This window comes from Rattus rattus, chromosome 2 (genome assembly GCF_011064425.1).
Source record: "Rattus rattus isolate New Zealand chromosome 2, Rrattus_CSIRO_v1, whole genome shotgun sequence".
Lineage (NCBI taxonomy): Eukaryota > Metazoa > Chordata > Mammalia > Rodentia > Muridae > Rattus > Rattus rattus.
The window spans coordinates 144,874,381-144,900,855 of record NC_046155.1 but is presented as its reverse complement, the minus strand read 5'-3'; the positions used below and the strand labels follow the sequence as shown (position 1 = coordinate 144,900,855).

Below are 26,475 nucleotides of genomic sequence, written 5' to 3'. Positions count from 1 at the left end.
CTCCCTCTAAAAGTGAATGATTCAATTCAGAGAAAATAGTTATACAACAACATTATAAACAGAAAATACTATCAACACCATCTGCCATCACCAGCACTATTATTTCTTAAAAGGAAAGTTATTTGAACATAAATTTGTAAGATAGAATCTCAGACACTTGTCTTCTAAATGAGACTAAGGAGCTAAAATGTTCCTTCATGGCTGCCTACAACCTCACTGTCATTTTCTTCTAGTTGTCATTATCATTATTCCCAGCTTTAATTAGCTCATGCACATGCAGATTCCATGATCTCCATGATCTGAAATTTAATATTGCATTTACAATTATCTACGTAGTAAATGTAAAATTATTGTGATCCCAAATGTTCTATCATTTGTTAAAGGCTTCTCTCTTTTGATAATTTTAACTTACCTAAATATGACTGACAAGCTAAAGCAGCATATTATATAAGTTCAAATTAGCATGCATTCCACAATAGATACGTTCCTTCGGATGTATTTGTTTTTGTATAGTCTTTGTAAAAGCCTCAGAGAGGAGTTGGCTTATTCGTGTACTGATAATTAGGTCTGGACTGTGAGATGCAGATGACATGGGAGTATGAACAATTCATGTTATCTTCCTGATAACAAAGTCCAAGAAAACTACCATGATGTAGTCACTAAATGTAGAAAAATGGAAATCTCGATTTAATTCTAGTTTTATATACTAAAAGAGCTATCAAAGCATTTTAAATATTGATGGTTATAATGAAACATTTAAATCATACTGTACACCTTCCTTGTAAAATAGGTTGTAAATGGATATCACAGATGAATAAAATTAGTCCTTTGTCCTTACTGAGAAGTAAAGCACTAATTATCAGGAAGAGAGAAGATGGCCTTGGACAGGTCATACAATACATACTATGTGCAGTAGTGATCGGCCAATTCCCATCCACGCTTATCAACATTATGTGAGAGAAAGTCTGTTTCCCTGGGAGATTCTTTGGCTATCCAAGAGTCCTGAGTACCAGACTGGGACAGGATTGTCCTTTACTAAATGAGTGGCACAAGTACTTACAGCCATGTCAATCAGAATCATCATAGAAAAAAAAATTAGTCTGAAGCTAGGCTCTGAATTAGTATTCATTATTTTGGAACACTTGGGAAGCTTTGAAGGAGAATAGTTAGAGGAAGTATTAATTCCAAAGTAAAAGAGTAAGTTCCAGGGGTTGAAGAGTCACATATATTTTTTTTTATTAATAGCCATTGACAACCCTATGTCCTCACTCTTAACTTTTGGTCTTCTCAACATAAGACACACTCACTGCCCCTATCAAAAAAAGCTAACTTTTGATAAGCATGAGATACATTTATAAACAGACAAACAAACAAACAAACAAAATAACATTGGTTGGCCCTGTTAGCAACTTCTTTTTTAAGAAATATTCTTTTAATTTATATATAATCTATTCACATCACTCCCTTTTTCCTCTCATCCCTCATGTTCCTCCCATGCTCCTGATCTCTGTTCCCTCTCCAGTTCACAGCCTATGCTTTTAATCACTTTGTTACATATGCATATAAAATATGTAAATACAATCTTTTGGCCCTGCTGAGTGTTGTCTGCATGTACGTGTTTCTAGGGCTGACCACTTAGTATTGGATAACCAATCTGAATACTCATCCCTGGGAAAGACTAATTTTTCCCTTCCTGGAATTTGGTTTGGCCAGGGTTTAAAGGACTTTGTTTATGCTATCACAGTTGCAGTGAGTTCATAAGTAAAGCTGTCCTGAACCACTTCACAAATTTTCCTGTAATTTCAGATCATACAGCGTGCTAATCTTCACATTATTATGATTTTAGGATGCATGTTAAAGAAGCGAACACCTACTATTCTTTCTTAAGTTTTGTACATTTGCTCAAGCTCGTGTGTATATGTTCATGTGTGTATATGCCCATGTGAACATTTCTCCCCAGTGAAGTATGAGGATGCATTATTTCAATAGTAGAAACTCAGGAAACACATTAAATATTGGTAACTGCATCTTTACTGAAAGGCTGAGAATACATAGTTTTCTTCTTTGGTTTAGAGATAAATTACTATGATACACATAAATGCATGTAGCAATAGGCTACGAGGGGCAACTGAGTTTAGCATTTTTATATTTATAATGACCCTGCAAAATGTCTCTATCTCTGCAGCCCCCTTCACCCTTGAATCATAGAATTTGCCATTCTGTGTATTTCTTTGCTGGTCTCAATTGGAAATACAGAGAATTAAAACCTGGCCATCCATTTACACTTACCCATCACTGATCTTAAAAAGTAATTAAATAAAAACAGAGACAACTGCATTTATACATCACTCATGCATTTGCCACTTAAAATTTTGTATGTTTGGTATAGAGTAGAATACAGAATGCTTATCTAAATAACACCTTTGTAAACATATACATTTTTTAGCAGACCATGAATTCTTGCTTCCTGACCCAGATGTCTGCATGGCTGAGTCAAAGTTAAGTTTAGTCTTCTCTGTTGATTATCCAAATTACGGAATTCCATTTGACTAGGCTGAAACATTTATTTCTGTGCAGTGTAAAAAACTTCAAAACTTCACTTAGGAACTGAAAATACAAGTGATCATAGGCACTAATATATATCTCCACTTTTACAGTCCAAAAAAATCCAAGCACAGCTGAAAGAGCTCCGTTATGGGAAGAAAGACTTGTTATTTAAGGTAAGCATCTTTCCTGCTTCCACTCCAAAATGCTAGCCCAACAACACCTAAGCTGCCAAAAATATTACTTGAACTAATTGTAGTTGCTAGACTTGTAATGTAGAATTGCTCTTGGCTGATTTTGGATTCCCTCTATTTTCTTACCTCTTAGTTAAGAATAAAGGTCCATTGGTTGTCAGAGGCAGATTTGATTCTACTGTAGTTAAAGCGCCTGTAAGTCTTTATGGTCATTAAGAATTTAGGTGAATTGTCTTTGGTAGATTTCCATAAAATACAGGATACTCTGAGAAAGTTTCAGCCCATACATTTTACTAGTGACCTTGCAATCTTAGCAAAAGTTTACTGACCCATTCAACCACAGGTCTATCTTATCAACATCTGAACTTTAGAAATCTGAATCCACTTAGAATGTGAAGAGATGAATGGCTATCCTTGGAGATTCTCAGTTCTGTATTCCTGGTCTTCATGAACATTATCTTCTGTCACAGGAGACTTTGCAGATGTGACTAAAATACAGATCTTTATAGGAAGAGATAAAGTTTGTTATCACTGATTTAAATACTTGGGTCTTTTTACCAATGAAACAAGAAAGTCAAAAGAAGAGCATATGTGCTCATAGAATGTGAAGATTAAACAATAAGGGAGAGATTTCCCCAGCTTCCTTGATTTAACCCCATGGCATTCATTTCATACTTGTTATCTTTAAAACTACAGAACTTTTTGTGTTGAGTAATTAAGTTCATGAAAATTCCTTAGCAGAACCAAAATCAAATTAGCCTATTCATTTTCCTCCAGGCATAGAGAATAAAGGCCCTTGGTTTGTATTCTTTATCTATCTATTTTTTTTATCACCTGCAGTACTAGGATAGACATTTAGGCTTTTATAAGTAGTTATAATAGTATGTCAGTAAAATAAGATTTATATATATATATATATATATATATACACACACTTTTTAACACATTTTAGCTGTAATCATCACATTAAATGAAAATTTGAGTTTTACTGTTACTGATATAAATATTTTACTAACTGTGGAAGTGAAGTAAATTTTTCATTGAGAATAGAGAGAAATGATGGAGTGCTGTACAGTACTTATCTGGGCTTTAGAATCACAAGAAATGTTCTGATTATGTTAACTGGTATTTACATGTAGCACATGATCCTGGCACGTCATGATATATGCTTTTCCGCTTTTGATTTGGTGCCCTTTAATCCACAGTCCCCAGAGCCCTAAGAAAACATCTGGACCTGTCAGACATGAAGCCACAAAAACCTGGAGAAAATTGTCATTGTTTATGAGTAATTTCAATAGAGAATAAATAACTCTGTGTAAATGTGATTGAATAAAGAAGTAGCTGTCATGAATGATTAAGGTATACTCCAAAGGGCTTGTCTGTGACATCTCCCTGCAGCCTTTCTGGCATGTGTCCATACTGATGCTTGGCCTCTCACTCCTGGAATGTTGTGTCATTTATGACCTGTGATTAGCTATTATAGGTCAGAGCATGTCCTTATAGTTAGCCCTTCCAAAGACTAACAGAAGACAGTATTTTATTGGTCAGAGTTATGGTTGCTTTGAGGAAGAACTGGTTTCTCTTACTCTCTATAGTAAAGGAAGGAAGGTTGGAAAAATTCATGTAAGGGATGTCTGAGACTCGTCCAGTGTTGTTCAGTTGAAAGTACTCAGTACTCAAAGGTGACACATAGTGAGCCACTAACATTTTGTGCTTTATCCAATGCTTTGAGCATGTTGTTTTTTCTAACCCTCACACAACAATGTAGAGGAGGCAAGGATTTCATTTCTTAAAGAAGAAATGAAGGCCTTTGAAAGAACCTTACAAATAAACATCACAATTTATTTTCATATGTACTAGAAGTTATTTAGTATTTAGTATTTATTTTCAAAACATATGAGAGGCTGGGAACTATGGCATGTGCTTTTAATCCCAGCATTTAGACGGCAGACAAGTGGAGCTCTGTGGGTGCAAGGCTAGCCTGATCTATATAGTGAATTCCAGCATAGACAGAGATACATAATAGAAGACTTCAGAGGATGGCCTTGTCGGGCACCGATGGGAGGATAAGCTCTTGGTCCTGCCAAGGGTGGACCCCCCAGTGTAGGGGAATGTCAGGGCAGGGAGACAGGAATGGGGGTTGGTTTGGGAGGGGGGAACACCCTTATAGAAGAAGGGGGAGGGGGAGGGGATAGTAGGCTTATGGATGCGAAACCAGGAAAGGGGATAACATTTGAAATGTAAATAAAAATATCCAATAAAAAAAGAGAAAAAAGAAAAATGAAATTGAGAAATTTTCAGAGAAATGGATGGACCAAGAAAAGATTATATTGAGTGAAATAATACAGACCTAGAGAGACAAATGCTGATATTTGTTCATGTGGATCCTAACTCTAAATACTCGGATGTGAGTATACAATAAGAGTATTCACAGCAACCAGAAACATATAAAGGGATCATCAAATAAAAAATAAGAAACAAATAAAAAAAAACAGTCGTGCATTGTATGGTCATATATGTTTTCAGTGCTTACAGCATTCCTGGATAACTAATTTAAAAGATATCACATTAGCATTATACTCTTGAGTAAGAGACACACAAGTTCATTAACTTATTAGAACCAAATGAGTTTTGAGGCCAAGCTGCTTCTATGTAAAACATAGATAGCTTTATTTACCTTATCATTTACACTACTAATGTGTAGTAGATGATTGACAGATAGATTGATGGATTGATATATGATAGGGAGATAGATAGTAGATAGATACAAAGATTCTAAAAAATTACATGATTTTTTTATTAAATGCGGTGACATGTAGTTTTTAAGTTATATTTATTTTTCCAAAATGTATGATAATATCCAAATATTAAAATACACCGAAAGCTCAAGATTTATTTTTAACAATTTTAGGGCAAGAAGCCAATCCTAAAGATTTAAAGCGAATTACATATAATGCCATGACTTTTATGTAAGAGTTCTGGATGATGCAAGTTCATGCATTTGTTCAAAATCTTTTATTGTACATGGGTTCCACCTCAGCTACAGAGGAGTCTGTTCTACTCGATGCCTTCAATGCCCTCCTGCTTGATCAGGACCGTGAAGCCCATAAGTACAGTTCAGTGAAGATTTGGAAATAACTGCAAATGTTCATAAGTTTATAGAAAAAGGCATCTTTTTCTTGTGGGAGCTATAAAATGGACCAGTTTGCTATTACATATTTTGAAAATTTAGACGTTTAGGAAGTATTTTTGTGTGGAAGCTTGTGTTTCTCAATTGCGAGTTCTCTTATTTGCATACAGGAACTCTTTCTAGTGGTAATTGTGTAGAAGTCATAGTGTGACTATGAGTACATATCATAATGCTGGTAAATCAAAATGCATTGTAAATTCTATTATGTTTGTGTTTAACCCCATTTCCCATTCTGGATATTGCTGATAACCCTTTTCTATTGCCTTCCCACCTAACCTCGAACTCTCATTCCAAACTTTGAGAACAATTTCCAAAACTCAGTCCTTCCTAGCTGGCACTCTGATGTCAAGTGAGTCTATAAAATGTCAATATTTGGTGTAGGCAGCCTGGTGCTTCTGCAGAGCCACCCTACTCAGATACGTTTAGCTAATTTGTGTCTCATCACTGTAGCAGAAATTGAATGCTGTTGTAGAGGTGTGATAGAAGGGTTGGAGCTGTGAAGCCGGTAACATTTCTTGATGTTACTGAGGATAGTCAAAATAAAGACAATCATTCTGGCAGCAAACTTCTCTTTATATCCGAGGGTCGGGTGAGCCTGGATTTGCTGCTTTTCCTCTACATACTCCTGTCCTGGCCATCGTGTTAAGTTTATGCCTTGGCCTCTCAATCAGACTTCCCCATGAGAAGGGCCTTTAACTTACAGTAAATTAAGGTGATTCCATATTTTTGGGTACAGAAGGAGCAGTCCGATATCATGAATCTCTTGGGGAAAATCATTTCCCTTCAGGAACTGTCTGGAGGTACTTCAGATCCAACTCTGCGCACAGAGGCACAAGGTCACATAAAACGCTATGGTGGTGGAAAGTGCTCATAAATGTTTACTCATCTTACTTTTGCTTCCTACTCTGAAAATTAAACACATAAATACTAGTCATAGGTGATTTTCGTGTCTGAAATTATAAAGTAAAAGTCATAGCACATTTTAGGTACATGGTTGAGCACCCAGAAGACAGCACATATCTCATTTCTAGTAGATACTTCCCTCAAATACTCTCCAGTTAAATTACAGAAAAATACAGAAATAGCTCGATTCCAAACTTACATTTTTCTTATCACCATAAAGTAAAATAAATCTATAAACACTCATGGATTCTGTACTTTCTATAATTTTTAAAGAACCTTGTTTGCCTATCGTTTATCCTAGTGGTAATGAAAGCCGTTTCAGCTGACAGAACCAGATGGCTGTCCTTTGAATGTTCTGTTGGCAACATCCTTAGATGCTCATCCTCTGTCATGACAGGAGGCATTTTAGATTTACACATGGGCTAGTGGCACACCCCCTTTGAATCTCGTACTCTAGATGCAATGGCAGGCAGATCTCCATGACCTTTGGGCCAGCTTTCTCCACATAGCTATTTGCAGGACAGCCAAGGTTATATAGTGGGACACTATCTCAGAAAACAAAGAACCAAGGCCAAATCTACACTTGTGAATATCCTTAATTTTGTTCTTAAAATATTACTGTTATTTATTCAATTACAGGACTGTTTGTTAACCTATGCATAATGAAAGAGAAGATAGTTATCCCTTAAGATAATTGCATAAAAAGTTGAGCCACAGACATTATCCATAGCACTTTATAGAAAGGAGAGTCAGACGACTGTAAATTTTATCCCTGATGGGATGGCAAGTGCAGACTTCATGGGAAATGTACATTGGGGGTCTTTGCCAGTGGTAACACAGCAGTAGAATCATTAGGCCTGGATTTATATTACCAAAGAAGTATTTTGTGTAAGGTGGTCCAGAATGCTTATGTGGAAAAACAAGTCAAATCTGTTTATCATATACATGTGTAAGCGAGTAGACTGTCCACAATAGATGCTCCTGGGAACATTACCTATTTTAGCTTCCTCAGAACTCAGGCAAATCGCGCTGACAGCACCACCTCTGCTTATGTATACTTAGCAATTAATATCTACAACATTTCAAAGCCTAGGTCCTTTTTCTTTCCTGAAATTTTGTTCAAAAATTGTCTTCTATTTCTGTTATACTTGCTGTTCCCATAGAGATACCACACTTCATACTGCATCATTTTCTATAGGCCCCCAATTCCAGGTCCTTCTTTACCCCCTGTCTATGCTTTCTGTTTTAGACGCTTCTAGCCCTGAGGTTCCTGTAGAAGAAACATTTCAGCTTTCAACCAAGAAGAGAGCTAACTCTTTAGTTATTGTGAAACAGCTGAGTGCATGGTTCCCTGCATGATGGGAGAAGGCAACAGAGATAACTCAGGTGCTGAACTACACCACTCAGCTGGAAGAAGGAAATTGCACCCATATATATATATGTATATATATGCACCCATATATATATATATGCACCCATATATATATATCATATATATATATATATATATTGCAGCCATATATCCCAATCACCTTATTTATACAGTTTTAAAACTCACAAGTCACACGACTTCCAGATATTATAATTCAGCTTCCAGAAAAGGATGTGTAAGTCTTCCTCCAGGATGAAAATCTCTATATTCCATGTATGATATATGTAATTTTCCATATTCTGCATTATAATTTGTACTTAGTCCTGTTTCTTTCAACACAAGATGAGTACACAATAAAAAAAATGACAGAGAATGGATATGCAAATCAGACTACAACAATCACCAATAGCTATATGAAAGTTATTCTATGAAGATTTACTCTTGTCTAATGAATACACGCAAATGTCTGCTTGTCCCGCACACTTAGTTTAATGTGGATAGAATCATACATAGCTGAAGGAGGAGATCCCTAGACATTAGAAACCGAGTCTGTGAAGCTACATGCTAAATATCAATCTCTGTGTCAGGAAAAAGCAAGTAACACTTCAAATTTACTTCTGAAAATGAAATGGCATTCAGTATTAAAATTCGGATCTCAAAGCATTTAATAATCTCTTCAAAAGATTAGATTAGTAAATAATTTTATAAAGTCCCTAAAGTCGACTAAAATATTATTCTTATAAATATCCCTGTGAATATTTTTATAGAGAAGAAACTGTGTTAGCTCTGTACTACAGCACCTCACATTTCTTCCGGTATTAAAATTGTTTAAATTAAATATTGCAGAAAATAGTAATCATACATTATCATATCAATGGTATCACTGGTGTGAACCTTGCAGTTGCATGCTGCTAGAATTTCAGCGTCTTAGACTATAAGACATCAATAACAATTAAGCACTCTCATAGATTTCTGGTTTGATTCCAGGTGTTCTAATAACAATACCCAGGCTTTAGGCAAGCTAAACCAAGATGCATTATTGAATGTTTACAAATTTTACATACTGAAAAATAATCTAGGATGTGTGGCTGTGACTTAGCATTTCTGAGAAGGCCAAAGTTAAAGCTGACTCTTAAAGTCTATGACTTTCACTTTACTGTAGAGGTCTGAGCAGTCCACTTAGTCTATTCTGACAGCATTTGATTTTTTTTTTAATTTTTCTCACTTTTAGAATATCCTAGACATTTACAGAATTCAAAGAGCCAGTAATTTAAATTGAGCTAGCTGCATGTTGTGTTAGCAGTTCCCTTGATTTACTGGTATTACCTTCTGAAGAGGGTACGGTCTAGGGTTACATGGATTCATTTTATAGAAGCTTTTATGTGATTAGGTCACTTTGAGAAGGCAGATCCCTACACGTTTTGAGATACACAAGGCTAATGCTATGGTAACAAACTACAATTTAAACTAAATATTTTTAGGTACATGCTAAATCAATTTTCTACACTGTGGTGTACCACCAAATTTTTATAACTGAAACATCCTCACGTTTATCCTGCTGAGTGTGCAGGATTCCCCACAAAGCCATAATGAATGTGCAGCCAGGTGTTATGTTGACCTTGAGGCATCTATGACGTCACTAGAGAGTAGGAAGCTTCCAAGTCAACTCACTCTTAGGACCACATTATCTTGTACATCACTTCCCTTAATGGAAATGACATTTTGTTGTTTTGGTGGTGCTAGTTCCATGGCTGTACTTTCATTTATTCTTACTATTTTTTTTAATTTCACTAGCACAGTTGATGCATTTTAATAGCAATAGAGAAAAAGATAAAACACATTATGAGGGCTTTCTGTTGACTATTGATTTTTTAAAGTATATAGATATAGATAGATATAGATATATAGATATATAGATATATAGTTAAATATCTTGGAAGCCCTTTGTCCAGTACTTATGGTGTGAATGATTAAAAGATTTGGTAAGACTTTACAAATGCCCCAGCCCAGAAATAGATTCATACAAGTGTCAGCTTGGATTAGATCTTGGAGTCATTATACTGATGCTACAAAGGTGTTTGAAAGTATTTATAGAGAAGAAATAGGAAGTAATAATAATAATAATAATAATAATAATAATAATAATAATAATAATAATAATAATAATAATAATGTCATGGGAGAAGAATGAGTGCCTTCTATGCTGAGGAAGAAACCCAACCTAGAAAAAGACATTTTAAAGATATCTATGGAGAAAGGGGAAATTGATATTGCATGTAATTCTTCTCTTTATTTGTGAGAATAGAACCAAGCATCTCTTATTTTGCAGATGTGGTAATGAACCTTTTTCCCTTTTTGTCTTTTCTTTGGCATGATTCTAGGGTGGTTATATTGTCTGAGGCCATGAAGCCTATGCTAGTAACACTTGGAGCCACACGGATGCTTCTCACATAGCAGCACTTCATTGATTCTAGTCTATTTCTTTCTTTAGTAGTTATCAAGTTGTGCCTAATATAACTTTCTTAATATAATTTTACTTATATCCCTATTTTTATTATCTGAGCACACGTTGATTTGTGTGCATAAGTCTGAGCTTGTCGTCAACTATTTTCTTCATTGCTCTATACTTACTTATTGAGGTGGGATCTCTTGATGAATTTGAAGTTTGCAAATTCTGTCCAGTATAGCCACCCAGTTTGACTTGATATCCTCTGTCCTTGCTTCTCTAAAGCTAATATTGTAGCTAATTGCAATGCTCACTCAGGTTTCATGTGGTTTGGGGTTCTGATATCTGGTATTCACATTTGCACAGTGAACAATTTATCCACTAAATATACTCCCTAGCCTCTATTTATCTCATCTATAATTGAAACATAATAACATGTAAAGGCATGGGTGGGATATCTGCACTTATATAAAACATAATGCATTGGAGAAACTTCCTCTTAATCATATCGTACGAAGAGTTATGAAGAGATAAAATATATGAAATACTAGAAAGAATGTAGAGAAAGGGGAACTCTTATGCACACATGGTGGGCTATAAATTAGTATAGTCAGTGAAATTATGGGTTTTCCACAAAAATATGAAACATTGGCAGCAAAACTGGTGAAAGGAGCTGTGAAAGTGAAGAGCAGGGAGAAAGGGATGTGTACCATGGAACGGGGGAATATACTTTAACTATTCTGTCTACACAAGCATGAAAAGGGTTTTATGAGATCCTATATAATAAAAGAAATAAACAGAAACAAAAACAAATAAAACTTTAAACAAGAACTTCATATTCCCAGCAATTCCACTTCTACATCTATACAAGGCAAGGGAGTCACTGTGTTGCAGAATGAAGATTCAATTCTGGTGCTCACAGCACACTATGGTCATGGTCTTTCACAGTAACTTACATATTAAGAAATCCCAGAAGAGAGGATCATTAGTCCATATAACACAAAGGCAAGATCAGTGACTGAGTAAGGAAACATGCTAACTCAAGGATCTTTTACAATAGGATGTACATAAGACAAAGGAAGAGAGTAAAAGCAACTGATAATATAGAAGCATTGTAGGCATAAAGTAGAATAAAATACCTCATAATATAATATTTTCCTTTTTCTTCCTAATAAGAAATTTAATGAGGATGAAAATTTTATAGCTACTCAATGGAGTATAAAACTTTTCTCATAACTGAAGTAATAGGGTATATTAGTCAAGGTTCTCTAGAGGAACAAAGCTATTAGAACGAAACAGAGAGAGAGAGAGAGAGAGAGAGAGAGAGAGAGAGAGAGAGAGAGAGAGAGAGAGAAAACAGAGAGAGACAGAGACCGAGACAGACAGAGACAGAGAGACAGATAGAGAGAGGGAGAGAGGGACAGACAGACAGAGACAGAGACAGAGAGACAGAAAAAGAGATTTATTACAGTTTCTTACAGGCTGTGGTCTAACTAGCTCAACAAAGACTTTCTACCAATAGAAAGTCCACGAATCCAGTAATTGTTCACTCAACAGGGCTGAATCTCTCAACTGGTCTTCAATATACATTGGGATCCTGAAGAAGTAAGTTTGGATACCAGGAAAGGAATGAACTGGCTGGCAAGAGTGAGTACAAGCAGGCAAAGAGAGAACAAGCTTCCGTCTTCCCTGAACTTTATTTAGGGGGATACCAGAACATATGGCTTAGATTTTAGTCTTTATTTTTAAATAAAAATTATAGACAGTAAGCTTTAATTTTAATTCACTGGGTCTTCCCACCACGAATAAACCAAACTAAAAAATAGGTCTTCTCATTTCGAATTATTTAATTACAAAAAATATTTCACAGGTGTACCCATCTGCTTGGAGTTTAGTTAATTCTTATTGCACTCAAGTTACAACCGATAATAACCATCACTCAGAGGGTATCTAGGAACTAAAGGGTATCTAGGTATCTTGCCTTAGGTGTATTCCAAGCATGTATTTTACTTGGAGCTTGGCCACCTTCTTCATCATAACCCTGAAAAGGAACAAAGATAGCTCTGTATTTAGAAGCAGACTCTAATGAGCCTCAAGTGTGTAATATCATAATAGTTATGATATGAATTTGAACATGGATGAACTTTTTGTTCTCAACAACAAAATGGAAGGAATTGTAACTTTTACATTAAACAGTAATTCTGAGAATATGATGAATAAATATAAGTAAATGGCTAGCTCGTCCTCCTGTCTAGCACATAAACGGAGCAAACATTAGCATTTATTGCTTGCAAAGACTTAACTATAACATTTTGTCTTCAAAATGTCAGCAATTCATTGTTCTGGGGCTTAGGTTGAACCCAGGATTTTTCTTCTTTTGAGAGAGTTATAAAATCTCACTTTGAATTTTCCAAAACTGTAATCATACTATAAGAATACTAACTTAATCAAGCAGTTATTCAATTAATGCAAGCTGCCTTCCTTTTTTTATTAATCAGTTTGTTCATTTACATTTCAAATTATATTCCCCTTCCTGGCTACTCTTCCACAAACCCCCATCCCATCTTCACTCTCCACCCTCCCCTTCGCCTCTTTTAGGGTGCTCCTCATCCACTAACCCATTCCTGCCTCAGAGACTTGAAGTTCTTGTCATACAGATCTATCATTTGCTGGATTAGAGTCACACCAAGATATTTTATATTATTTGTGACTATTGCGAAGGGTATCATTTCCCTAATTTCTTTCTCAGCCTGTTTATCCTTTGAGTAGAAGAAGGCTACTGATTTGTTTGAGTTAATTTTATACCCAGCCACTTTGCTGAAGTTGTTTATCAGGCTTAGTAATTCCCTGGTGGAACTTTTGGGGCCACTTAAGTATACTCTCATATCATCTGCAAATAATGATATTTTGACTTTTTCCTTTCCAATTTACCCCTTTGATATCCTTCTATTGTCTAATTGCTCTTGCTAGAACTTTGAGTATTATATTAAATAGATATGAGGAGAGTGCGCAGCTTTGCCTTGTCCCTGAATTTAGTGGGATTGCTTCAGGTTTCTTCACACTTAATTTGATGTTGGCTATTGGTTTTCTTTATATTACTTTTATTATGTTTAGGTATGTGCCTTTAATTCCTGATTTCTCTAATACTTTTAACATGAAGGAGTGTTGTATTTTGTCACGGGCTTTTTTCAGAATCTAATGAGATGATCATGTGATTTTTCTCTTTGAGTTTGTTTGTATAGTATATTACATTGAAGGATTTTGGTATATTGAACTATCCCTGCATCCCTGGGACAAAGCCTTACTTGAACATGGTGAATGATTGTTTTGATATGTTCCTTGATTCAGTTTGTAAAAAATTTTTTGAGTACTTCTGTATCAATGTTCACAGGGAAATTGGTCTGAAGTTCTCTTTCTTTGTTGGGTCTTTGTGTGGTTTAAGTATCAGTGTAACTGTGGCTTCATAGAACAAATAGAACCAGAAGGAAGTGTTCCTTCTGGTTTTATTTTGTGGAATAGTTTGCAAAGTATTTGTATTAGGTCTTCTCTGAAGATATGATAGAATTCTGCACTAAAAGCACCTGGCTCTGAGGTTTTTATTTTATTTTATTTGGTTGGAAGACTTTAAATGACTGCTTCTATTTCCCTGGGGGTTATAGGACTGTTTAGATGGTTTATCTGATCCTGACTTAACATTGGTACCACTAATCTGTCTTAAAAATCCAACATTTCATCTAGTTTTTCCAATTTTATTATGTATAGGCTTTTGTAGTTGGATCTGATGATAATGTTAATTTCCTCAGTTTCTGTCGTTAAGTCTCCCTTTTTATTTCTGATTTTGTTCATTTGGATGCTGACTCTGTGCCCTCTAGTTAGTCTGACTAAGGGTTTATCTACCTTGTTGATTTTCTCAAGAAACCAGCTTCAGTTTGGTTGGTTCTTTGTATAGTTCTCTTTGTTTCTACTTGGTTGATTTCAGCCCTGAGTTTATTTCTACTCCTCTTCAGTATATTTGATTCTTTTTTTTTCCCTAGAGCTTTCAAATGTGCTGTTAAGCTGCTAGTGTATGATCCCTCCAACTTCTTTATGGAGGCATTCAGAGCTATCAGTTTTCCTCTTAGCCCTGCTTTCATTGTGTGCTATAAGTTTGGGTATTTTGTGCCTTCATTTTTCTTAAATTCTAGGAAGTCTTTAATTTCTTTCCTGACCAAGTTATCTTTCAGGAGAGAGTTATTCAGCTTCTATGTGTATGTGGGTTTTCTGTTGTTTTTGTTATTAAAGACCAGCCTTAGTCTGGGTGGTCCTATAAAATGCATGGGATTAATTCAATGTTCTTTATCTGTTGAGGCCTGTTTTGTGTCTAATTATATGGTCAATTTTAGAGAAGGCATCATGAGGTGCTGAGAAGGTATATTCTTTTCTTTTAGGGTGAAAAGTTCTGTAGATATTTGTTTCATAGCATCTGTTGGTTTTACTGTGTCACTGTTTAGTTTCTATTTCCATGATCTGTCCGTTGATGAGACTGGGGTGTTGAAGTCTCCCACTATTATTGTGTCGGGGTTCAATGCGTGCTTTGAGCTTCAGTAAAGCCTCTTTTACAAACGTGGATACCCTTGCATTTGGGGAAGAGTTGTTCAGAACTGAGAGTTCATCTTGGATTTTTCCTTTGATGAGTATGTAGTGTCTTTCTCCATCATTTTGATAACTTTTGGTCAAAAATCTATTTTATCAGATATTAGAATGGCTACTCTAGCTGGTTTCTTGCGACCATTTGCTTGGAAAATATTTTCCAGACTTTTGCTTTGAGCTAGTATCTGTCTTTGTCATTGGTGTGTTTTTCCTGTATATAGCATAATGCTGTGTCCTATTTTCATATCCAGTTTGTTAGCCTATAATTTTTTATTGGGGAATTGAGTCCCATTGTTGTTGAGAGATATTAAGGACCAATGATTATTACTCCCTGTTATTTTTGTTGTTAGAGGTGGAATTATGTTTGTGTCGTTCTCTTCTTTTGTGTTTGTTGTGAGATTAATTTCTTGGGTATTTTTGAGGGGGAGTGTAGTTTCCCTTCTTGTGTTGGAGTTTTCCTTCTATTATCTTCTATAGCACTGGATTAGTGGAAAAATATTGTTTAAATTTGGTTTTGTCATGGTTTCTCCATCTATGGTAATTGAGAATTTTACTGGGTATAGCCTTGACTGGCATTTTTGTTCTCTTAGGGTCTGTATGGCATCTGCCCAGGATCTCCTGGCTTTTAGAAGATGAAAATAGTTTCAGTTTATTTTTAGTAATTTACTTCATTTTATTTCATGTGCATTGGCATTTTATCTGAATGTAAATCTGTAGTGACAGTATTATATTTCCTGGAACTGAACTTACAGACAGTTTTGAACTGCCATGCTGGTACTAAGAATTGTTGAGAAGTCTGATATAATTCTGATCAGTTGGTCTTTATATGTTACTTGACATTTTTTCCTTATAGCTTTTAATATTCTTTCTTTGTTCTGTGCATTCGGTGTTTTGATTATTATGTGACAAGAGAAATGTTTTTCTAGTTCAATCTGGTGTTGTGTAGACTTCTTGTATCTTTATGGAAATCTCCTTCTTTGGGTTAGGGGAGTTTTCTTCTATAATTTTTTGAAGATGTTTACTGGCCTTTTGTTTTGGGAATCTTTGCTCTCTTCTATACTTATTATTCTTAGGTTTGATCTTTTTATTGTGTCCTGGATTTCTTGAATGTTTTGACTTAGAAGCTTTTTGCTTTTTGTATTTTTTTAACGTTGTGTCAGTGTCTTCTTTGGCATCTTCTCCACCCGAGATTCTTCTATGTGTTGTATTCTGTTGGTGATGCTTGCATCTGTGACTCCCGATCACTCTCTTAGATCTGCCATCTCTAGAGTTGGCTTCCTCTGTATTTTCCTTAATGGTTTTATTTCTATATTTATATCCTGAACAGTTTTGTTCATTTCATTCACCTGGTTGATTGTGTTTTTCTGTATTTCTTTAAGAGATGTATTTGTTTCCTCTTTAAGGGCTTCTACCTGTTTAACTATGTTCTCCTGCATTTCCTTTTTTTAAAATTTTTAATCTTTTTTTACAGTTCAGTCTTTATCCCTCTCCCAGTATGCCCTCTGACTCTTCCACATACCATACCTCCTCCTCACATCTCCAAGAGGATGTCTCTCCAACCCCCAACCCCACCCCACCAAACCTTCCCACTCCCTGGGGGCCTCAAGTCTCTTGAGAGTAAGGTTCATCTTCTCTCAGAGAGTCAAGACCTAGCAGTCCTCTGCTGTATATGTGTTGGGTGCTTCATATCAGCTGGTGTACACTGCATGGTTGGTGATTCAATGTCTTTCGGGTACAGGTTAGTTGAGAATTCTGGTCTTCCTGTAGAATTGCCTTCCTCCTCTTCTTTTTCTAGCTTTTCCCTATTTCAACCACTGTATCTAACTCTTTCAGCTGCCTGTTGGGCCTTTCAGAGGGCAGTCATGATAGCCTCCTGTCTATAAGCCCATCATAATATCAGTAATAGATTCAGGCCTTGGGATACCTGCCTGAGCTGATCCCAATTTGAGCCAATCACTGGCCCTCCTTTCCCTCAGGCTTTTCTCCATATTTGACCCTGCCGTTCTTTCAGACAGGAACACTTCTGGGTCAGAGTGTTTGACTATGGGACGACAACCCTGTCCTTCTACTTGATGCCCTGTCTTTCTATTGGAGGTGGACTCTACAAACTCCCTTTCCCAACTGTATGACATTTCATCTAAGGCCCCTCCCTTTGAGTCCTGAGAGTCTCTCACCTTCCAGGTCTCACCTCCCATGTACACTCTAGAAGGGCTCCACCTCCAACCTTCCAAGTTTGCCTGTTTCCATTCTTTCTGCTGGCCCTCAGGACTTCAGTCCCGTTTCTATATTTCTTTGAGAGAGTTATGTATACCTTTCTTAAAGTCCTCTATCATCCTCATGAGATGGGATTTTAGATCTGAATCTTGCTTTTTATGTGTACTGGGGTATCCAGGGCTTACTGTGGTGGGAGGACTGGATTTCGATGTTGCCAAATAGAATGGTTTCTGTTGCTTATGTTCTTGTGCTTGCCTCTAGCCATCTGGTTCTCTCCGTGTTAAGTAGCCTTGCTCTCTCTGACTGGAGTCTATCTCTCCCGTGAACCCATGAGCCTGGTTGTATTAAATGCAATCCGCAATCCACATGAAACTCAAGAAGAAGGATGACCAAAATGCAGATGCTTCACTCTTTCTTAAAAGGGGCAACAAAAATATCCATAGGAAGGGATAGAGAGGCAAAGTTTAGAGCAGAGATTGAAGGAACAGCCATTCAGAGCCTGCCCCACACGTGGTCCATATATATACAGCCACCAAAACTAGATAAGATTGATGAAGCTAAGAAGTGCAGGCTGACAGGAACCGGATGTAGATCTCTCCTGAGAGACACAGCCAGAACATGTCAAATACAGAGGCGAATGCCATCATTAAACCACTGAACTGAGAACAAAACCCCTGTTAGAGGAATTAGAGGAAGGATTGAAAGAGCTGAAGGTGCTTGCAACCCCATAAGAACAACAAAACCAACCAACCAGAGCTTCCAGGGACTAAACCAGTACCCAAAGATTATACATGGAATGACCCAGGGCTCCAACCTCATAGATAGCAGAGGTTGGCCTTGCTGGGCACCAATGGAAGGAGAAGCCCTTGGTCTTGACAAGGTTGGACCCCCAGTGTAGGGGATTGTCCAGGTTGGGAGGAGAAGGGGGGTGAGTGGGGAGGGGAACACCCTTATAGAAGGGGAGGGGGAGTAGATAGGGGGCTTATGGACAAGAAACCAGGAAAGGGAATAACATTTGAAATGTAAATTTAAAAAATCCAATAAAAATAAGTTCTGTGGCAAGATAGAAATAAATAAATAAATAAATAAATAAATAAATAAATAAATAAATAAATAAATAAGAAAGAGCTCCTTGGAGTATAGCTTCCTCTGGGTATGGGTAGAGTGGGTATAGAGCCAGAGTCCAATGCCCTTCTTTACTTCTAGGTTACTTTTTCTTGTTTTATTTAACATCTACAAATAAAAGAAACAGATCTTCCATTCTCTTACTTGCAATATTGGACATGGGAAGGATAAAACTGATGGTTACTCTTGTATTTTGTTGTGAAGGAAAAACATCTTATCTTTAGGTTAGAGTGCAGGACATACAAACACTCTCACTGCACCAAAGAAATGTACCAAGCTAATTTTTTCAACATTCATGTATGGAGACCCTATAACACATTGTTGCTGGCTGTCAATGTAATATACTTACTTCTAACTCTAACGAATTTGTGTATGTGTGTATGTGCACGTGCAAGTGTGCCCACATGTGTGCACACATGCATGCACATCTTGAAAGTAGCAAGCTTCTTTCAATACCTGGAGTTGAGTCTAAACACTTTAAAATGAGAATTATTTTCAAAAACCGATAATATTATCATGCACACTTTAAAATACATTTTTGTTTAGATATTTCAGAGCTTAGTCTTTGTTCACACAGAAACACACAAATCACAAACACTAAGTGCAAATTATGAAACCAGTCTACCTATGTGAATTTATCAAATGGATCAATATGAGCTTGATCTACTCAGCAAATTTTTCCAAGAACATTCACTGTTTTAGGCATTGGACAGGATACAGGTCATGTCTAAGAAAACTGTTTGAATATAACACTTCAGCAGAATACCATCTGTTGCAGGGGAGTGGAGGCCCCGGATACTTCCCTACTCTCAGAGTGCCATCAGGTCTACTACATGTTCTACTCCATGTTCTACTCCGTGTTCTAATAACCTAACAACCTACTACACAGGCTGTGTCCTAACACACACACACGTACACACACAACCACACATAAGTGTGCATATGTATATTCAGTCATATATGTATTAAAATAAGCTTTACTGAGTACTGCTTTACATATAATATGCTGTTGTACATGGATCACTTGGCCTGTCTGTCATTTTAAATTTTGTCTTTCTTTTATGTTCATACTAATGGACATATATTATAACTGCATTATTAAGTTTAATGATACCTTTTCATTTTCTCAGTTTTGTTTGCATATCAACTTTGTGGGAACATGACAAAACATTTTATCCCTTTAAACATACTTTATTATTACACTAACTTGCTCCAACACATATCCATATACAAGTTCACTGTGGGACACTCATTGTCCAGATGCCCCATTTATTCATCTTGTCTTTTCTTTGTCTTAAATGTTAGTTTCAAAGTCAAAAATGTTTTACTTTTTAGGACGTCAAGATTTTAATGTTGCTTGATATCACTGCTCCTTTTGTTACTGTGGAAGCCTTTGCTTAGCCACACTCACAGAGGCTCACCCCTTGTCTTCTTACAGATCTTTGAGAGGTTTAGAAAAGTAATCAGCCGAGATGTAAACATTGTATCAAGTATGACTTCATTTTTCAGATTAATTTTCTTTACTAGTATCTAGTTGTTTCAGAGGAAGGGAAGAGCTGACTGATTAACAGAGTCTAACAGAGACATATCCTGCCTAGCTCTCACCTCCCATGCTGTATGAGCATATAGTATATAAATATGATTATTCATACAATAGTAATTTCATATTCTATATAAATATAATGTGAGGTATAAAAAGGAAATTCAGAAATCTGGTTTTTCAATCAGATTTCTGATTTTCAAAATTCAAAATTTCTGATTTTGCCCCACTGAGTGGTTTTGATCAAATTATATACATTCTTAGTTTTAGCTTCAAAATTAGAGAAGCTTACATATTTGCACAGTTCCAAGAAGAGAATCAAATGCATAATAACCCATAATTCATCCCTTTTTCTCACTATTATAGACCATGTCTCAACTTTTCTCACAGTATCTGTTCTACTAAGGGAAAATATTACATGTTATATGCCTCTGTTCTCTCAGAGTCTCATTTTGCATTCCCCCATAGCCACAGTCCCTTCTCTCTGTTGGATTATTTAATAAAGTCAAGCTAATACTCATCTATTCCAATTTATTTAGCCACAGCAGTGTGGGATGATGCAGAGTTGAGAGTGGAACAGGTGGAAAACCTATCATTCTGGGGATATCGTGGACGTGGGGTTAAGACTAGAACCTTTGCATAACATTTTTAAGAGGTGAAAAAAAGGTTAGCACTTCACTTAGAGTGAGAAGTCATTATCCAGATACAGGAAGTGCATTTGGAATAGATGGGGTAGCATGGTCCATGATCCCAGAACATCAGAGGACAGGGGAATGTCCACTTTACAAAACTATATAGGAGGCCTGAGTGACCTGCAAGGGCTGGGACCTGGAACTGAAACTGAAAGCTTGCTTTGGTCAAGTTCTGCATTTTACTCATGGTTTTGGTTACTTGGTGAATGTGTGTGTGTGTGTGTGTGTGTGTGTGTGTGTGTATTTATTTTATTTATTTGGAGATATGATTTTTAAATTTTGATTTGGTTAGTTGGCTTTGATGTTGTTGTCATTGTTGTTCTTTTGGTCTGTCAGTTGGTTGGTTGGCTGTTTGGTTGGTTGGTTGATTGGCTTGGTTTGGTTTGGACTCAGATTAACAGCTTTAAAATTACTGCTCAATAAGTTTTCCTTTCCTGAACTTGTGGAAATGTTAATGTGGATAGAATTAGCCTTAGTGTACATTATTTCTAACTGCACTGATACAAAGTAGATTTTAGCACAGCGTAGTAAAAAACTGAGTGAGTGCCAGTCGTCTTTAAATCTGTGCAGAGAAATCCTCAGTCTTTTTTACAAGCTGGAAGCCACATTTCAGCATTAATTGCCAGATGCCACTGGCAACAGGGACATATCCCTGAATAGGCTTCTATTTGCCAGCTCCAGAGATTAGAAGTACAATTGGCTGTCAAAATGCACCCTTCCAACACCCCTCCTGCTCTTCCCCCCTGTTTCCATAATTGGGAAGCTGGAAGGAATGAAGCAGATGATCTTACTTTTTCTGGAACTCAGAAGCCTACAGTACAATCCATGAGACAGTGCCAGGGCCATGCACCTACAGCAAGATCCGCGAGATGCTGCCAACGTGGTGCACATTCATTTATAACCTCAGAGAAGGTAGAAACTTTAGTGAAGCTTTTCTACACTCTCGTCTTCTGTTACCTCAGACCCACCCCCATCCTTCCAAGTACTTACGAGAATCCCTAGTGTCTGCAGTACTGTGAAGGGAAGAAACTTTTGTTTAAATTTCAAATCCCCCCCCTTTTTTTTTACTGTTCCTTCTTCCAATGTCTGGACAGTTCTTGTGTAAATGATGCCAGTTTCCTTGTAGCTTTCAAGGCTCTCTAGGAAATAACTCTCATGGCATTCACACAACATCAAACACTAGAATGGTGTCTCACTCTCTTGTAGTTTCCTATTGCCCTCTTACATATCCCTGAGGTTTCTTTCACTGCCACGAAGTGTCCTCAGAGACATTCCTCACTTGGCTAATTTATACAGAGTTTTGAAATTTATTTTGTTGAGACAGAGATTTTTGTTTTTGACAGAAGGTCTCGCACAGCCAGGACACTGCTCCAATCTCCCAATTTTCCTCCCAAGAACTGGGATTTCAGTAGTGCACATACGTTGTCCAACTTGAGATAGTTTTAATAGTGTAAATTCTTTCCATTTAATATGCAATGCAACTTTTTTACTAGCTTCATTGGTGAGAGCAGCCACAGATGAATGAAGAGCAGCCTAACTGGACACGTGTGTGGTGAGGCAAGGGGAAGAACTTGAAATGATACAGGAGATGGTTCTGAATACAAAGACTCATGATGAATGGATGACTAGCAGCTGGACTGATAAATAGGAAGATGAATGGAGAAATAAAGGACATGTAAGGGCAATCGTATCCCCCATATTCAGAAACAAAGTTCCATTTGGAAGAGGTGAATTATTAATGAATCAATTGTCAATTCCTTGTATTAAACCAAGATCACCACATATTAAGCCCTGATCAATGAGACTACAGGACATACCAACTGCAGGAGAGAGAAGTAAGGACAAAGTTCCTCCTGGGCACAGTCTGAGGTCTGCAACCTCCCTGACAGGGAACTGGTGGCATATGTGACAAAGCAGCAGAAATTAAGCTCTTTTTTTTTGCCTTTGTAGAAGCAATAGAGAAAATGAATTGAGTTACAAAAAGCCAATTTTGCTAAAAAACCAAAACAAAATTACAGTGATAATTTCCAGATAATTGTCTCAGAGGCAAAAATAAATAATTTTTTAAATTATAAAGACAGAAAAAGATATATATTAGAATTTTGTCTTTCTCTTTTCTTTCAGATTTCTTTTATCACATTTAAGCCCAGGGCAAATCTTTCATGCAGCTAAATATTTAATACTTTCTTATTAAGAAGGAAATTTCATAAAGGATTAAGTTAATTATCTTACTAAGTTTCTACCCATGTGAAAGATCCATAAATGAAGAGTTTAACAAGAAGCTTTCGGAGGGATTGGGAGTATAGCTCAGCGGCATTTACCTAGCACACGAGAGGTTCCAGAACTGCTACTGAGCTTGGGGAAAGCTCAGTATTTCCTTGTTTTCTACGGCAATTTCACAACGTAAGTCAGGTGAAACTGCTTGCTCATGTACAGGTACATTTTGTCGGTCCAGAAAGGACAGAATAAACTTCATGGCCCCTGGCAATGACTGATTGCAAAGGCCGTGAAATAGCATAGGCATCATAATAGAAAATAATAATAAAATGCTCACTATGTTACTGACTTTGCACAGGTCTGTCCTAATTAGGTAAAGAGTCCCAGATGAGGTGAATGGGACCAACTGCCACCCACTGGTGGGATCTGGGGCTGTGAATTAGAAAGACTTACCAAGATTGTCTTTCTTCTGTCCAAAGTCCTGACGACAACCCATGTCACATTTTGTAGTAATCAGCTCCACCAAGCATTTGGCACATGTGCAGAATTCTCCAGTCTCATTCTCATAATATTATTGAATTTTAGACAGGGAGAGCCAAAGCCTTGAAAAATAAGAACCATTTTCTTTTAATTCTTAAGGCAAGTAAATGGCAAGTGGGGGAGAGGGGTTTGTGCCAAGACTTTTACACACTGTTTCATTGTCTTTCCTGATAGCTCTTGTAACGAGCATTTAATTAAGCCATAGCCATCAAGATCGGATGACTTTCAACAATGTTTGTGACTGTTCACTGAAGATTTCTGCTTAGGTTTCAGTTATATTTTATCTTTTGTTGTAGCTTTAGTCATTAATTCAATTAGTTCAAGTAAAATACATTTAAGCCATAAAAATAAAATTCATATTATTAGGCCTCAGAACATACTCAATCAGCTCATTCAACCCAGTACTACAATTCAGGAGTTACTTTTAATGGGGTAAAAAGAGACTCTCCATCTTTCTTGCCTCAGTAAATGTAATAAAATCCCAAGCAGAACTTGACCCCAGGCTTTTTCAAAGCAATTACCCCATCCTCCCCACCATCGAGCTTAGGGGACCAGATCTGCTTATTTTGAATATATTTAACTATCACAATTTGCATATCCACTGGCCCATAGAAAATAACTGGTTTATATGTTTAGAATCAACGTGCAGTGGTTTGAATGATGCTCACCACGTTCTCAGTGGGTTTTCGCTTTTCTGTATAATTTATAAAGACCTTCACAACCAGGGGGAAATGTGCTTATCCTGGGTGGTTGTCTAAATCCTGACAAGGTCACAGTTCAAACTGGGGGCTGTGCCTAACCTCTGGATTTTCCAATTTTATGGAATATAAACCTTTTCGTAAACATGACCTTAAGATTTTCTGATTTTTGTTGGCATACGTTGATAATGTTTGCCTTTTTACTTCAAATTTCGCTAATTTAGGTCTTCCCTCTCATGGCTTACAGCTATGGGTTTGTCAATATTCCTATCTTTGCAAAGAGCCAATTCTTCCTTATACTGCATTGTTTGTTCATTTGCCTTATATGCATTCATTTGACCTCCAAATTTCATGATTCCTTACCCTCTTTATTTAGAGTTTCGGTTTTTAGGGAGTTATTTTGTTTGTTTGGGGGTTTGGGGGCATTTTGTTTGTTTGTTTGTGCATTTATATTAGTAACTTGAGAGACTCTCAAATTTTCAATAAATTCTAAGACATTGATAGTCACAAATATTTTTCAGGTATTTACAGGAATTAAAAATGAACAAAGAAGGCTGTTTCTCATCACCGAGACAAAACACCCAAAGAAAGAAGCTTAAGAAAGCAAAGCTGTCAAAATAGAAATCATCCTCTACCCACCCTAGCACCCTAATAGTCTAGGACCTCCCTGCCCCTGGTCAGTCCAGCAGCAGCTGCATGCAGCTCCACCATATTGTGCTTCTACTGGTTTCACTTTGAGATGGCAATGAAGGAGCTAAACTGAACCCCAATTTTATTGTTGTGGAGGTTTTTTCTTCCTACTAACAACAACAAAAAATGAATTTTCAAGAAAAAACACATTTTGATTAAAAACAGGAATTTTTGTAGATAGGTGCTTTAGTATGTGTTGCTTTCAGAAAGTCAAATTATTATATCAAATGTAGAAAGAGCGCTTAGAAAAAGCACCCAGTACAGACGCTGCTCTTTGTAGGGCACACAGCTGACTAAATCCATTCCTACAGCAGGAAGATTTGCACAAATAGGGATGATCCGGACATTCAGCTAATTATTCTTTGATAAGAAATAAGAAAACTTTTATAAATAACCCAACTAACTTAGTCCTGAAATCTATAAAATACTAAGCTTGTATTGTGTCTGCTATGCTATCGGCGCCCTAGTCGTTAATGTGAACAAACCATCAATCCTTATAACCATTAGCCTGGATACGGCTATTGTCTGCCATGTCTAGTAACTGCCAGAGGAGGAGATGAGAAAATGTCTGGTACCAAGAAGGAATCATCTGCTTCAGGGATGTTTACACTCAAGCGCATATTGAGTCCTCGTCAGTCTTGTGGTTCGGTAGCAAAGATGATTAAACAGAGATGTCAGAAAACAAGAGTCGCATCTCCTAGTTCAGCATGTGCCTTAGCACCATGTTTACTCACCTGCTCTGCCACTGATGAAATGTTTATTAACATGCCCTGTGCAGTCAGTGATCAACCAAACAAATACAAGTCTCAATTGTCAATATTGCTCCTTTGGTGATATACTGAGGCAGAATGCTATCAAGTATATAAACAGAAGGATGATGATCACAACAAGCAGGATTGAATTAAACCAGTCTGTATTAAGATAGCCATGGAACCATACAAATTACTGAGACGTTTTCATATTTGTTGATGAATAATCACCAATTTCTTTGTTTCCATCAATTCCCTGGAATGCTCTACATCCTCTTGGCACTTAGTTGTCCCTCATCAATACATAGCAATCACTTGTATCTAATTAGCTTGGCTATAGTGCACTAATAGCTTAGAAATACCTATGTGGATCAGCTAAATGCATTTCACCTGTCCTTTATCCTGAGCCTGGATGATAGGTGACCTACTTTTCCACATAATTTATAAGGGTAGGTACTATTATTGGGAGGCTGCCATGGAACCGTTTCTTCTACAGTGCCTTAAAGTATTGAACTTTTCCCATTATACTTCCCCCCTCCTTAGATTACACTTGTAGACTTTAACACTATTGGTGATAGTTTAGAGGTTGATTCATAGTGACAGAAAGAACCACAGCTTATGCTGTTCGTCATGTGGGGGACCCTTGGTCCAGTGCTATGAGAGACTTCAAATATGAGTCGCCAACAGCATGCTAATCTTCCTCAGGCTCTAAGCCGTCCAGGTTAATCTGAG

General features: G+C 36.8%; 1 protein-coding gene across 1 annotated transcript in view; it reads left to right on the top strand.

Annotated features, from left to right (window-relative positions):
- Nucleotides 1-26,475, top strand: part of Luzp2 (leucine zipper protein 2) — a 372,256-nt gene that overhangs the window by 278,912 nt on the left and 66,869 nt on the right. The window contains exon 7 of the mRNA XM_032893527.1: nt 2,658-2,720. Coding sequence (XP_032749418.1) covers nt 2,658-2,720 — 63 coding nt within the window. The remainder of the gene's footprint in view (nt 1-2,657; nt 2,721-26,475) is intronic.